Source organism: Etheostoma cragini, chromosome 1, assembly GCF_013103735.1.
Source record: "Etheostoma cragini isolate CJK2018 chromosome 1, CSU_Ecrag_1.0, whole genome shotgun sequence".
In the NCBI taxonomy this organism is placed as follows: domain Eukaryota; kingdom Metazoa; phylum Chordata; class Actinopteri; order Perciformes; family Percidae; genus Etheostoma; species Etheostoma cragini.
Window position 1 is genome coordinate 9721662 of NC_048407.1, and position 15863 is coordinate 9737524.

Here is a 15863-nt window from a genome sequence, read left to right on the forward strand (position 1 = left end):
CAAGTTATTTGATCAAGAATATTGTGATATTTGATTTTTTTCTATATCCTCCAGCCCTAGCCCCAAAGTCGGGCAAAATTTTGGCGAAAGAAAATATTTGGCATGGCCATTTTTGATGGGGTCTGTTGACCTCTAACCTCAAGAGAATGAAAATGTCTTCTTATGCAAACTTAATGCTAATCCCATGCAGTGTGAGACAGGTTATTCATTTTGGCATGTGCTATTTTCATTCATGAAATGGTGTATTTAAATATTTCTGCATACTGGGGTCCCTCAACAGTCTTGGAATTACATTTATTGGGTCTGACTGGAAAATGAGCCCAATAATATTCATGTGTGTTGTTTGTCCCCATAGTAACTATTTCATTGTAGTGAGACCAATATATTGATTTGTAACCCCTGTATCATGATACGTATCGTTACATCAGATTCTTGCCCTTCTCAGCCCTAGTCATTTCTGTATTCGGCTTAAAGCAGTGTTGAACTGTAAAAGACTCTTTAGACGGTTTAATTAGTTGCTCCTGTGTTTTGTGAGTGGCAACTGGGAATCATTTTCATGGCATGAACAGGTGGCAAAAACCCTTTTGGCAGATTAACATTCTCAGCTTTGTGTCTCTCTTTACTCTCTTGGTACTTAAAAAAAGATCACACTGTTGGCTCACAAGCAGACTGTTCCCTGTTTCCCTCTTAAGACCAGCTGATAAAGACAGTCCAAAACACATTTGGACGATTTCTTTGCCAGGGAACAGCCGTTGAAAGCCACGATTCTACTTAAAAATACAATATGTTACAACATCTGTTGCTTTTCTTGGATCCTTTTGGAACTGAAAATATGCATCAACAATTAATTGTAGACTTGAAATTTTATCTGAAAATTGGGACTGCAGCTAACGATTATTTTCTAAATCAAGTAATTGGCGATTAGTTTGGTTGGTTTTTGGTCTTAATTACCCAATTTAGTTGAATGCTCAATTCTGATTGGTCCATTGCAACATTCTACAGTCTGTTATTTCAGTAAAACAGACCGCCGGACGGACCTCATAGACTCTGGACGACCTTTTAAGGCCTTTAATTCCACAGGACAGATGACGACATGATAGGAAAAGGTGGGGGGGGATGACACGCAGCAAAGGGCCGCAGGTCGGAGTCAAACCCGCGCCCACTTCATTAAGGAGTAAACCTCTATATATGTGCGCCTGCTCTACCCACTGTGCTAACCCGGCCACCTGAGGACCATATTTAAATCCATATAATCATTTATAAATATATATTGTGTCATATTATTGATTTCTTTAGTAAGTAGCTGTGTAATAAGCCCTTCAGGCTGATTCAAGACCCCCTGCATCCCCAATGGGGTTCTACTTCATGATAATGACTTGCTCACTCTAGATTATCTCTTGCAGAAATCAGCTGGGAGAAATGCCCCTCGTAATTTCCTAGAGCCCAAGACAATACCACAAAATGTCTTGTTTTGTCTGACAAGATTCCAAAATCTATAGAGATTCAATTTACTTTAATCATAAGAAAAAGAAATGCAGCAGATGCTTCTCATTGGAGAACTTGGAACTGTATTATTGACAATTCTGCATTTCCAACTTGAATAAAAGCTTAAGCTATGAATTAATTATCAGAAGAATTTCTCATTAATTAAATCTGTTGATTGACTCATTTTTGCAGCTTTACCAAAAAAGCCTTAACTTAAACCTTAAAACCCCACTGCAAAGGGGCATGGTGTTCAACACAAAAAGCCAAAAACAACTCGACGATGGTCACGTTCTTTTAACTGAGTTCATTAACATCTAATTAAGATGCAGAAGAAAAGTTATACAAAAGTACACCGATTTTAATTTTTTTAGAAGACCAGGGATGAGTAATAACGTCAATAACCAGAACAAGCAAGATGAAAGATTCCCAGGAGCTCCTAAAATCGTGCCTCAAACTAACTAAAGCAAAAATGTCAAAAATGAAGATATGCCTTCCTCACTACCCATGTACCTGTTAATGTCTTCATCTAATGTGTGACGTCAGTGGCACAGGTGGGGATTGTCTCGGCAGGGGAGGCTCACTGTTTGGTTGTCGCTCAATTTCAGATCGATGACGGCAGCGGCATGAAACGTGAAGCCACAGTGGACGAGGTCATTAAGATTGTGGAGGAGCTGACGAGGATCCACTAACCCCGAGCGGCATCCGGACGCCCACTGAGTGAGAAGAAGCTCCCGTGGCGGATTGACGGTCGAGACGCTGAGGAAGGGTTTTTGTTTTGCAGATTTGTAAATAATTATAAATAAACAGTTTGTGCATGTTCGTCCTTTTAGACTTCAATACATTTGTCAACCGTTGAGGCTCTGAAGGTGCTGCACGATGGGTGTAGCATTCTTTATTTAGACGAGTCTCTGGGCGAAGTGCGTAGCATCCTGTTTGGACAATAAAAAGACCAAAGTAAAGACATTGGTCTGAGTGTGTTTGAGTGTGCGTGTGTGTGTGGGGGCATGTGTGATTGCATTTGTGTGGAATAATGTGCGACTATAAAAAGGAGAAAGAAAAAAAAAAAAAGATTTTCCTCACCAAAAACATTCTCCGGGATATATTCGTGACCGTTGCAGGCAGATCGAAGCAGTAAGAAGATCCTCTACACCCAACAGTTTAAATGTGACTCACTTTTCAAGTTTATTATTGAAGTCTGGAGAAAACACGCTGTATGAACATGAGTAAAATGATAGATTTATAGCTATTTTGTCTTTGTGATGTTTTCTTTGTTTATTCTAATAAACTTTGCTTTAGTACTGTTACCTCCTGTGTCTGTTTTCTCTCTATTCTGATTTCAAAGGCAGACTCCTGTTGTCATGACGAGTAATTTTCAAGTGATCCAGTTTATCTGCATCATTTTCAGCCACGCTAGCAGCATGGCTCGAGGTATGCAATGATGGTCAGTTGGTCGGTTCACCACCTTGGTTTTGTTTGCCGTGAAATGTTTCTGCCACTGTATTCATGGTCGAGTGCTACCAGCAGGTAGAAGTTTTCAAGTGTTCTCATTGGATAGCTGTTAGCCAATCCAAGTCAAGCAGCTTACCTTATTAATAAGAACTGGCACAAATCAAGCTGAGTCTTCTTATCCTTAATTTCCATAACACACTAGAATGGCTTGAAACAAGGTAACCAAGGCATTTTTTTTCTACATAGTAGAACTTTACCATAAAGTAATGAAATACGTGTTCCAGAGCACCTTTAAACTTTTGTAGAACCCTAATTACTTTGGTGATTCCTTGACTTTTTTGTTTATTTTTTGTTCATGTAAATGCTTCCTGGTCTTTCTCTCCTACATCCTGAGCTCAGCATTTTGTCTCTTTTAGCTACATGTTGTAATTAAAAACATTATAAAATGTCTACATCCTCCCTCTGCAACATAATTATATGTTTGCACAAAAATGCCTCCTGCGATTTTATTTATTGCTGTGAAATTATGGGCAGTCATTCACTGTTCCCAGAGGATGACTTCACCCATCATTAGGTTTCAAAAGACAAAAATGTATACGATGTGACATTCCCATTGGCCCATTAATTCAGTTTATTAATGTGAATATTTTCTGGCAGGTGTATTTTGGGTATTCAAAGCAATGTATTTGAGTATGCCACCTTTAGCTTTCTACTGTATAGTGACCTTTACCGACCAAATGTTAAGTCAAAAAAAATAGTTGACAGATTATTTGACAACGGAAATTATTATTTGCAGGCCAAGTTTAATGTCAGCTGCTCCAGATATTTGGGGTATTTTGACCATGGGCAAAGGAAATAGTTAGCCAATGCTGGTGTTTCTCTTTCCATAGAAAGAACTGAACGTAATGTCTATTTGTTTGGGCTTAACTGTGTGCATTTAGACTGCAGATTTACTGCTTCTATAAATAACCGTTTTAATAATGACATAATACAAGATGCCCTCCACAATCGCCGCTGTTGACCTTGTTTATCAAAGTAAAACAGCATCTCAGGGCTGGTTTACAGTTAATGCAGCCGTGCTTGTTATTTGTATCTTTAGACATCTGTGAATCTGTTTCTGTGTTCCTTATGTTTATTTGTCAGACCTGCTGACAATGCTAGATTTCACTGTGGCAACCACCTTATTAATTTCTGTTGTATTCCTATTTTGTCTCATCTATGATAAACAATGTTGAAATAGAGGATATACCAGCTCTTTCAGTCAAAGATATCAAAGGTGAAATCTTCCCAGGATGCCAGTGGTGCAATCCACCTTCAAAATAAATTCTCCACACTGGTGACAAAGTGGCAGTGGACGTCCTCTGCCAGTTCCCCTGAGCTAATTCTGTCCCGCTAGCACCCTGTGACATAGAGGCCTTTGTTTTGCTCTGGTTTTCACCAGTTGTCTCATTTTAATTTATGTTTAAAAATAAACAGGCAATCATCATATTATGTAAATATATTCTGCTTATAAAGACTGAATAGGGAAATGGAATGAACAGTAAATGCGACTTAACTGACAGAATAAAGGAATAGCATGAGTGAAGGAAATAGTAAAATCTTTTCACTGATGTGAGCATACATTGAAGACATTCTATTATTGAAACTCCTAAGCGAAAACATGCTACTGAGATTCTTATGTTAGGTGTGATGATTCTGGAGTCTTGACCCATCATTTTTCTCCTTGTCTACATCGACAACGTTCTACTTTTGGGATTGCTTCGGTGCCACTGGAAATTCTGCCGGATGTCCGTTACCTTCCGCTTTCTTTGAGTTGGCATATTAAACTCCGGTGGATTCATGAGGACTGTAGTTAACGGCTCCTCAGATCTCTGCAGGGTAAATCCAGACAGCTAGCTAGACTATCTGTCCAATCAGAGTTTTCAGTTGCACGACTAAAACAAAAAAAACAACAACTTTTTAACATGAACACGTTCCGCCAAAACAAGTTCCTTCCCAAGGCTATTTTGCAGCAGCACTGGGGCTCCATTCACTCCCATGAGGATTGTGATTGGTTTAAAGAAATGCCAATAAACCAGAGCACGTTTTTCTCCCATCCCAGAATGCTGTGTGAGTAGCCAGACCTTACTTCGCAGCGCTGTGGAGGGTGGTCTGAAAATGTGAGACTATTTTGCGCCTAATGATCAACAATCATCATCGGGCCATTTGACACATCCCATCCCTCCATAATTCAAATGTAAGTCAACCCATAACCAATAATGTGATCAACTCGTAACTAATACTTTAAACACAGGATAACATTCTGCTGTTGCTCCCAACAATCGGATACTGTTTGATAATGTTTTTGGCTGTTCAAAACCTGGTTTCAAATGTATAACATTAAAAATGAATGACTAAAAAAAGTGAAAAAATCTAAGTTACTTAAATGTTTAAAGCTGTTCAAAACCTGGTTTCAAATGTATTTCTCTGTTACTTTAAAAATGAATGACAAAACTTAAAAAATCTAAGTTACTCAGCAAATCTACCAATGTTGGGGTGGTTAGGTTGGGATCAAAGCCACTTAATAGGTGCACTACTTCAGAGAATGGTGTGAAAGGTTTTGGAATATAACTATTAGTTATTGGTAAGACTAGTGGAGCTAGACAAGCATGGGGGATTCAGCTCAGACAAAACCACCCAGTCATAAAATCTCTCAACTGAAATGACAAAAAGTATTAAAAGTTCAGCAGAGACGTTTGTGGCCAAGTAGACTCAATTATTCATAATAGAAATCTAACAGGGGGAAATAGATTGTCAGGCTCTTTTAGGGCGTTTACTGTGAGATTTGTTAACATCTGAAATGTCTGTGAAGTCAAGACTAAAACAGGGTATATTTTCAAGTATGATCAGTTTAAAAACAATCAAATATCCTTATTTTTTATTATTTATATACAAGAGTAGACAGGTAATTTAAATGATCAAATATATATCTGATCAAGCCTCCAAACATTTACCCAGGTTTCTGCAAAAACTTACTTACCTACAGTCAATCATGCAAAAAATACCTAAGCATTCCTGTGGTTGTGTACAGCAAAAAACTCATTGGAGTGCCTTTGACTTGCCTTAGCAGATTTAACTGATTATATTATCGATGGCTGAGCCCCACTGATTGTCCCAGCAGGCAATGCAAATGAGCCATCAGCCACAATTATATGGATTACAGCAATAATAAGTGTTCTTATTTACACCTGGGCTTTTGTGCTATGAAGATTATGTTCTGCCGAACAGCACTGTCTGCATCACCTTCAGACTCAGAGTACGGAAAATGGAAACACTGATTATTTCTAATATTAATTTCTTGGATTTTTTTGAGGGGTTAAGACAAGTCAAGACCCAGACCAAGGCAGGGCGAGACTGAGTCAACACCAAGACCAAGACCTAGGCAGGGTGAGACCAATTCAAGACCAAGACCAAGGCAAGGCAAGACTGAGTAAACACCAAGACCTAGGCAGGCTGAGAGCGAGTCAAGACCCAGACCAGGGCAGGGCGAGACCGAGGTAAGACCAGACCACTGCATGCCACGATAAAATGTGAAAAATCCTAACCATAGACATTCCTCAATTGATCTGAATGATCCACAGTCCCATGTAAAAACACCCACAGAAAACTAATTTTAATAATTTGATTTCTCTTCATTCGCCTCTTGTATTGCTATAGGTGTATCGTGAGAAATGCCTTGATATAATAATCAAAAGCAGGTCTTGGCCGGTCTTGAAATGAAATCCAGAGTTCTCTTTATTTGAGACCGAGACAAAGCCGTGTTAAAAAATGGAGTTGATTCCAAGACTGAGACTTTCAAAAAGTGTTCTTGAGACCAAGACTGATCTCGAGTACTACAACACTGTGAAACTTCCTGTAGGAAATCAGTCAGAGACGTAGTTTATTATTACAAGGAGGAGCCAATTCAAACAGGATATCCCCAAAAAAACGAAACATGCCCTGCAAGGCACCGAATATCACAGTTAATGGGTAATATCTTCCCCTGTAACAGGCTCTCAGGGCGGATCTTACTTCAAAGGGTAGAAGAAAGGTTAGCCATGTAGAACCACCTCTGGGAAATGTCCAACCACAGTCATGCCGGCTGCTGATTAAACTGTGCAGCTTCCCCAAAGCAGCTGGGAGGCTGAAGCAAATAGTTTCACTGTAGATTGTTTGACGGGTGGTTATCTGCTGAGTCTAAAGGTGTTAGCGGGTCAGCTCTGTTTTGGTGGGTTGACTGGTTTCACTGAGAGGTGTTTTTGTGCACCTCAGCCTGGTCTGGCTCCCAGCTACATCTCTCACATGTTTTAATCCCACAGAGTTGGAGCCATAGGGCCCTACTGACTGTTTCCCACCACCTAAAGTGATTGAGTCTTTGATGATGGAGCCCCAAAGCTTTGAAACCCCCGAGAGCATCAGCAGCCACAGTCAGGGTCGTATTCTGATTCCACTTCTTTTTCTCTTAATTTGGCTTTCTCTTTATTATCTGTGGTCATTTTAGTGTGATGCTACTCCTGTCTGATCAGTTTCTGCTAGTTGTGTTGTTTATGTTAAGAAAAGCACTTCACTGCATGTTTCATTTGGTGTACAGGTACACATTAAGTTTCTAATATTACTGAGGTTTTTTTCCAGGTAAATGAATACTGTTCAGTGTAGGCAAGCTTGACAATGTATAGTATAATTGTGCTGACCTTATCCTTATAATTTAGCAAGATTAGGATTAAGACATAATTCGTTTATCCCGCACAGGACATAATTCTACATGTTAATTGTCAACATAGGCCATGAAAAGTGCAAATCAACTATGTGGAGGTCAGTCTCACAATACTTTCTGACTTTCTCACCCTGTCTGTGGCACTCAGCCCCTAAAGAATCATTACCCATATAATCCATGCAGCCAATATCACAGATCACACATTTTCCTCAAAGGGCTTAACACTGCACAGCATACAAAAACTCTTTTGTTCGGTTTAGTTTCCTATTTCTTATTTTTCTAAATTAAAGAGTTCGTTGATGCTGCAGACAGTAATTGTTTCTTATTGTCAGACATAATAAAAGCTCCCCACGGGACCACAGGAAACATTATACTGCTCAGTGGGACCAACCATGACAGGCAAACTGGTGTTGATTTGTAATCAGTGGAGAACTTAATATAGTTTTAGAGGTAAAAGTCTAGAAAAATAAAAAAAAAATCTGTTTCTTTTTCTTCTTTCGTGCCTTGTCATGAACCTCACCACCACCTCGACTATATTTTAAGAGCTCTTGGAAGTCCCGACACCAGTGTTTGGAACCACTGCATTAGATCCAAGCACAGATTTTGACTGCCAAAATGTAATGTCCATTTTATTTTCAAGTGAAAACATCTCGTGGTTTCCACCGGTTGTCTGCTCCTGATTCCCCATTTAGAGTTGCAGCACTTACTGAAAGTGTGTTTGTGTGTTTCATTAGATTCACTCGTCTCCCTAAAGAAAACCTGAGCTCTTCGTCTCTGATTCAAGCATGTGAAACTCCACATTGTCCCCGGATAAACTGCATATTTTTTGCCCCAGGATGGAAGTGGACTATTTTATGGAGTCCAACCAGCATGGCAGTCGGCCCTGGCAGACCCCCCCCCCCACACACACACACACTTTCTGGCACATCATTTGTTTCTGCCATTCCCGTCCAGCAGCAGCTGAGGGGGAGCCTTGTCCCGGATGCTGTACCCTTCTGCAAGTCTGTGAGCCAGCTAGTGGAAATCTGGGCCTGGCTATTTTTTGTTTTTTGTTTTTTGTCTTGTTTGTTCTGCTAAAACTGTTTTTACAATCTTACCAGTTTTGCAGGATTTTCTCTTTCATGAAATGTATTCCTCCCCCTGATAATATTAAGATAATTTTTCCTTCAAAAGACGATTAAATATCTGCAGTGATGTATTTAGACTTTAATACCCAGCAGAACTGTTGTGAAATGGGATTCTTAGAAGAATGCATTGTCGCTTTTTCTTAAAGAATGTATTGCCTTTTCCATGAAGGAAGATGATGAGGATGAATGTGAACACTGACAGTGATGTGGTAATGTCATGGTTGACTCAAATGCATGAAACACATAATGGTCCGACTAAAAAGGAAGAAGAGATAAGAAGAGCAACCGTCTCTCTTTAAAATTAGACACAGAAGTGACCAGAGCTTCCTTGAAATCACACTTCATTGTGAAGATAACATTTGATGTGAAACTGTTCTATAATATACACTCTCTGGAATCCTTGCTACCCAATTGTGTTAATAATGTAGTGCCTCTAATCATGTTAGCTTAGACTTAAAATGGGACTGGTTAGATGCTGCTTGATGGCATACTGCATGAAATATTCAAATAGAGGTGTCCTACATTAGGCAATGAGTCTTCTTTTTTTTTTTTGCACGCTGGAGGCGAGTGTCTGATAACACAGGCTCTTTCTGATCGCCATGATGAGATGCTAATCTGGTTGTGCAAACATATAATTATGTTGCAGAGGGAGGATGTAGACATTTTCTGGTGTTGTTTAATTACAACATGTAGCTAAAAGAGACAAAACACTGAGCTCAGGATGCAGCATCTTTTGTTTGTGCCCAGCTGTCTCTGGTGGAGTATGTTATGATGATAATAATCAATTGTATCCTAAATCAATTCTGTCTAGGGATGAGTGAGTACAGCATTATCTGTATCTGTATCTGTATCTGTTTACCACATGAATTATCTGTATCCGGAGCCGTACTCGGACTGGGCGGGGCCTAAACCGGAAGTGGTCAAATTTAAACCGGACGTGTGTCAGGCTCTCTTGAAATGTGCGGGGCTTTAACCGCAGCTGACAGTAAAAAAAAAAATCTCCGATGGCAGAGACGCAACGGGAGTTGCATTTAAACCGAGCAGCATGTCTGAAACCCACGTTCACCAGAAATCTACTGGTTACTATGTAACTATGTAAACCGAAGTTAAAAACAAACCTGAAGCTGAAGAAACCCTAAACGTTAACGGAACAGATCCGCAGACCCGATTGACTGCCTGCCTGATGGAGCGGGAGCAGGAGCAAGAGAGAGAGAGAGAGAGAGAGAGAGAGAGAGAGAGAGAGAGAGAGAGAGAGAGGGAGTGCATTTCTCCATGTTGTGTGTGTGTGTGTGTGTGATTGATCCGAGCGTGTTTGTAGGCGGGGGGCGCTGTGATAATCACAGAACGCTGCGCGGCCAGTTGAGGAGTTGTATTCAATCCGAGCACGGATATTGACTCATATTACTCGTAAAATACTTGTACTCTGCAAAAGTGCTTTATCCGTACCGGATACTCATTTCAGCCGGATACTAGGATCACCCCTAATTCTGTCTACTTAAAGGTATAGAAACAAGACTACATAGCATTGTGCGTGGAAGAATGGTGAATGAAATGCAGAACACTGAGGAGGAACTAACGCTTCTACATACCCACCTGCAGGGAGATAAGAGAGAGAAAAGAGACTGAGGAATAGATTCCAGATCTTATAGGGTGGGAACGCTGGGCCCAGTGAAGGCATTGAAGACCGAACTGTAGCCTAAAGTGAGTTACAAGAACAGGTACCAGCAGGGGTAACCACCATAGACTGTAAATAAAGATGGATCTGGCTCTGAGCTCTACTGTGCAGACTCTGGCTCCAAAATTACAAGATGGCAGAGTCTGGGATATTTTGGCTTCACTTTTCTACAATTCAATTCAGTTTTGTTTGTGGTATCAATTCATAACAAGAGCCATCTCAAGACACTTTACAGATAGAGAAGGTCTAGACCACACTATAATTTACAAGGACCCAACAGTTCTAGTAGTTCCCTCCAGAGTAGGCAAAAGTGTGACATTGGTGAGGAAAAACTTCCTTTTAGGAAGAAACCTGGGACAGACCCAGGCTCTTGGTAGGCGGAGTCTGATGGGCCGGTTGGGGTTGAAATTAATAGTGGCGATAACAGTCACAGTAAAAGAACGGTGACTAAAAAATAGTAGTTTGTCGTGGTTCATGGCTTAGCAGGGCACAGCAGGACGTAGCAGAAGAAAGCAGGGCACAGCAGGATGTAGCAGGATGTAACAGGGCACAGCAGGACGTAGCAGGATGTAACATGGCACAGCAGGACGTAGCAGGATGTAACAGGGCACAGCAGGATGTAGCAGGATTTAACAGGGCACAGCAGGACGTAGCAGGATGTAACATGGCACAGCAGAACGTGTAGCAGGACCACGGCGACAGCTGCAAACATGATTTTGGAGCCTCCCTGATCCAAGGAAACATGCTGGGGGGAAAAGAACATAAGGACTCCGGGGAAGGACTCCCCAGAGCTAGGTTAGTGACAAGCATTTCTGGACATGGATGCAAACAATATGGGAAGATAGAAAGATAGAGGAGAGAAAAGCTCAGTGTGTCAAAGGAAGTCCTCCAGCAGTCTAAAACTGTTACACCATAACTAAGAGAGATAGGGTAAAGAGAGGAGCCTGGTCAGGCTGTACTGCCCTGCCTCGCTCTAGTTTTATTATATAAAGTACGGTCGGAGGAAGTGGTTGAGATGCTTCGTCAATCATTATACAGAATGTATAACGTTTACAATATTCCCCATGGTAGATTAACTTCCTAGCACACTATTATTTGATTATAGCACTTCACCAAAAGGCAACCTCACGTTGAAAAATCAAGGGAACACCACAATCAAAAGGACACTTCCTTTGGGGAACATAAATGTCTGGGTAAAATTTTCTTATTCATAATCTATCTAACAGTTGCTAAAATATTTCAGTCTGAACAACAGTGCTAAACTGACCAACTGACAGAGCCAATTCTCAGCGCCATGACACTAGCATGGTCAAAAACTTTTAAAGCTATTGTGCTCAGTTTCTGTCGCCCCCCCATGTGGAATTCTAAGTAAAGAGAAGAACACTGTGCGCACCACCACCTCCCCTCCTTCAACCAGTTTCTAGTAGCCAACGAGGACACGGTGGATTAAAAAAACATGATGGACACTTCAGAAGAGGTATTTATCTTCACTTGAGCTTCTGCGTGCAAAAGTTGCTGGACTACACCATTTTGTAAACATAGCCATACTAAAAAAATACAGAGAGAGCTTTGTGAAGCTTTCTATCAACTCACTTGGCAATGACTTGAATGTAACAGACATACAGTAGTATAACGCCCAATTTTAACCATGCTTCATCATATATTTGTTATGACAAAAGCCACGACCCCTTCATGCTCAAGAATATATAAAACATTTAAAATCAGGTCATTAAGTGTGCATGTGAGCCTGCCTACATGCCCTCAACTCAAGGATTAAAACATTAATGTCAGACCTGAGGCAGCACTCCATACTGAACCTGGAGGTCATTCAACACCCTGATGCTAAACTGATTTGAGCTACTCCTTTGAGATAGTTTAAATCATTCAACACTAGTGATGTTGTGGCATGCTGAGTCTACCAGTCTTATGCACAGAAGCTAATAAACAGGGTTGAGACAACAGCAACATTTAATGCCACAAAGTAGTTTAAAAATGTTTTAACAGCAAATGACAAATCTAAATCTGAGGCCAGGGTTCTCAGCAGGAAACTGATGGAGTGCCTTCTTCAGGTAGGGAATGAGTCATTACCCCAAGTGAAGGAGTTTTTGTTCCCGAGTAAGGGGACAACGGAGCGGGAGATTGGTCAGAATCAGGGAAGTTTGGGGTCCCCTGCTGGAGCTGGTGCCCCGCAACCCGATACCGGATAAGCGGATGAAGATGGATGGATGGATGACAAGAGAAGACGTGTTTGTGTTAATTCTGATGTTTATTCTTATGTCCCACCTCATTGCATGATTCATCTTTGTCTGGCAAGCCGTTGGGGGGTTGGGAGATCTCAAATTTACAGGACTTGTTGACGCAGTTGAGAGCCAACCGTTTTAGTTAGTTTGTGCATTCATATTTAAGCATGCAGTGTTTTAACAAGGAAGACTGGCAACCAATTCAGTTGATATAAAATAGATGGTGTTATTTCTGTAAAACAATATGACCAGTTTTAGAAAGTAAAAGCTGCTGCAGGCCATCCAACTTCAAGGTTTTGCCAAAGAAGCAATGTCTACTTCATTCCTACCGGGCTGCAATCATGCCCTGTTGACCTCAGTATCAGGACAGTGTTATCAATGCTGGCATCACACTGAAAAGAGTATAAATGGTTTTGGATTGTAAATCAAAGGTTACGCAGAGCGCCACATTGTTGAAAAGCAATTGGAGGAGTATTTAGATGGTGAGTACTGTAGTTTGTCATTCATGTTTTCTACTTCTCATCCTGAAAATTGTACAACTTTATTCAAGTAGAATTTATTTTCTGCTGCTGACAAATTGGGCTGTAATTTGTTGTGACAGTTGATTGGTAGAGATTTAAACAAACCCAGCCAGAGTTTGATGGATGGCCGCGTGCAGGAGAGGCAGTGCGACCTTTCAGTTCACGTGGTCAGTACAAAGTCAAAACAAAAAACAAAACTTTGTGCTGGAACAGAGAATCACTGGGGAAGATCTGGAAACTTCTTTAAATTGATTATGAGATGGCTATGTGATCCCCTAATTTTCAAACCTTATGGAAAACTGGAAAGGTTTTCTTTTTAAGTTAGCACTACAGCCTAAATCTGTTATTCTGTTGTGGATCATATGACCAATGAACACTGGTTGTAATTAGTAGGTTCACCTGCACAACTTTATAAATCTAAGGTATTGTTACGTTGGTTGCTACAACAAATTTTGAATACCTTTGGCTTACTTTGGGACACAGTGACAGTGATAACGTTACCCTGTTTAGCTCACACTACATCTAAAGTAGGCTGAGTTACCGTATGCAACACTTGTAACGCAACGATGCATCTGTAAAATACTTTTATTCTAAAATTATTATTATATTTTGTCTGAGCAAAACATTCATCGCAACTATATGACCACGCCAGTAACGCTATCTCCTAGACATTCACAACAGCAAATGTAAAAGAAACACTACCGCTTTTGTCCAAAAGGGTCGCTGAAAACAACACAAACAAAGTTACATACAGTCACTTTAAAAACGGAAACCCTGACAGTTTGGAGGTAACTTTAATGGGTTCACATGTATTTTGTCCGACACTGACCAAGCCTGATATTCTGTGGTGATAAAGGATTGTGAAGTGTAGTTCTTTTGGGATCAGGTCACACAAACATACAAAAAACGTGTCTAGCTTTTTCTGAGGAGGCACCTTTTCCTGTCTTTGGGGGTGGGGAGTCAAGAGAGTGACATATACAGCACTTTCCTTTCACTACCCAAATGAGAGACACAACTCATGCAGCTGAGAGATGGCCTGAAATGTAGTCATTTTCTAGCTGTTTGAAAAAGCCATCCATTCATGCTGTTTTATCAGCTCAGCATGGGCTCATGGTTTGACTTTAGAACAAAGACAAGAGGATGGGGAGGTGAGGGAGCAAGCACGCAGGTATGTTTTATTGATCAGGCACAAGAAGGGAGAATGCTGTGAACATGAGAATGAATTATGCAATAGATGGGTGGAAGGGAAACAGAGAACTGCTGAAGTGGTGAGGTTAGAACAGAGGGACGAGGGGACGGAGAGATTTGGAGAGGGTTGTCTGTGTTGTAAGCAACTACACTTCCAGACTAATGGAGTCAACGAGGCATCTGAGGCTGGTTTGAACTGGTGCACACACCTGTGAGAGGTCTGCATGTTGAGACGCTGATTACAGGTTAATCACTCTTGATAAATCCCATTTCTTTCCATGCAGGGTGTTTCATTCTGACTGTGGATGGATTATGAGATAACAGGCCCCTTGTTGCAGATAGTCCTAACTATTAAAGAGCAGACACACAGAGTATAAGCTGTGCGAAATAACAAAAATGACACAAAACTGTCATTTTGTGGTTGTTTTGGAACTTTGTCTCAGTTGGCATTTTGTATCCTTTTTGTCATCAGGTGTCTCTTTGTGGTATTTTGGCATCTCTTGTGGTTGTTTTGGGTCTCTTTGTGGTCACTGTATTTCCCTTTGTGGTAGTTTGGCTTCTTTTAGTTGTCATTTCTTTTTCATCATGCGCTGTTTGTGGTTGTTTTGCATCCCTTAAGTTGTTTTGCGCCACCTTGTGATTGGTTTGTGTCTCTTCGTTCTTAGTTGTTCTGGACCTTGTGGTTCTATATAGTCATTATGTGTATAACGTATCTCTTCCAACTCATTTTGGACCTAATAAGAAACACTTGAAAATACATGCTTTCTTGTCTAAATGTTTTACCAAAATAAAAGTGATACAGCTCCAACATACTTTGGCCCTCTGGGATGTCAGTGGAAAGCTAACACTCTCAAGTTTCTGTTCCAAGTGTCAGTGTGATTCTAGGCCTTACTGACACAAAGCTACAGAGGTTAGAATGGAGGTTTTCTATTTCCGTCCAAGTAAAGCATAAAATAACTTTAAAACACTACTGTAAACATATCAGATGGGCTACAGACAATACCAGTACCATAGCCACATGTCTCAACTTACTACATCAAAAATCCAGAAGAAAATTACCCAGAAAATGGATTTTAAATGACTGTATTTCTACAGATATGTCTGTGCGTTTTTCTTATTTCCTTTTGAAAAGTGCAAAGAAAAAAGTGCAAAACACAAAACTTTTCAAATACAAAAACCCATCCACATCAATCACACACATACTTGAAATAACTAATAACTATATACATACTTTTATAGAAATGAGTAATTAGAAATTGGTGAAATGCAATAACTAAGGCCCTATTTTTGCTTTGACACAGCTGCAACCATCACAGGGTTAACATTTTCCGGTCAAGTTTGGTATCAATCGATTCGTCTTCTTATTGGCTAAACAGGTAGGCCGGTCTCGCAACATCGAGTTTTAACTGGAAGGAAGAGATGTCAATCTTTCACACATGGGTCCTC

At 40.4% G+C, this 15863-nt stretch overlaps 1 protein-coding gene across 2 annotated transcripts in view; it reads left to right on the forward strand.

The window, feature by feature from the left end:
* Positions 1–11785, forward strand: part of ddb1 (damage-specific DNA binding protein 1) — a 58449-nt gene extending 46664 nt beyond the window's left edge. The window contains exons 27-29 of one of the 2 annotated variants that reach the window (XR_004657791.1): positions 2091–2218; positions 6867–6873; positions 11771–11785. Coding sequence is in view for 1 of the 2 variants with exons in the window: in XM_034880678.1 (XP_034736569.1) it covers positions 2091–2174 (84 nt within the window). In the remaining variant the exon portion in view is untranslated. Of the gene's footprint in view, positions 1–2090; positions 2787–6866; positions 6874–11770 lie in introns of those variants that run through there. The other variant, XM_034880678.1, reaches the window with a different exon arrangement.
* The last annotated feature ends 4078 nt before the right edge of the window (positions 11786–15863 follow it).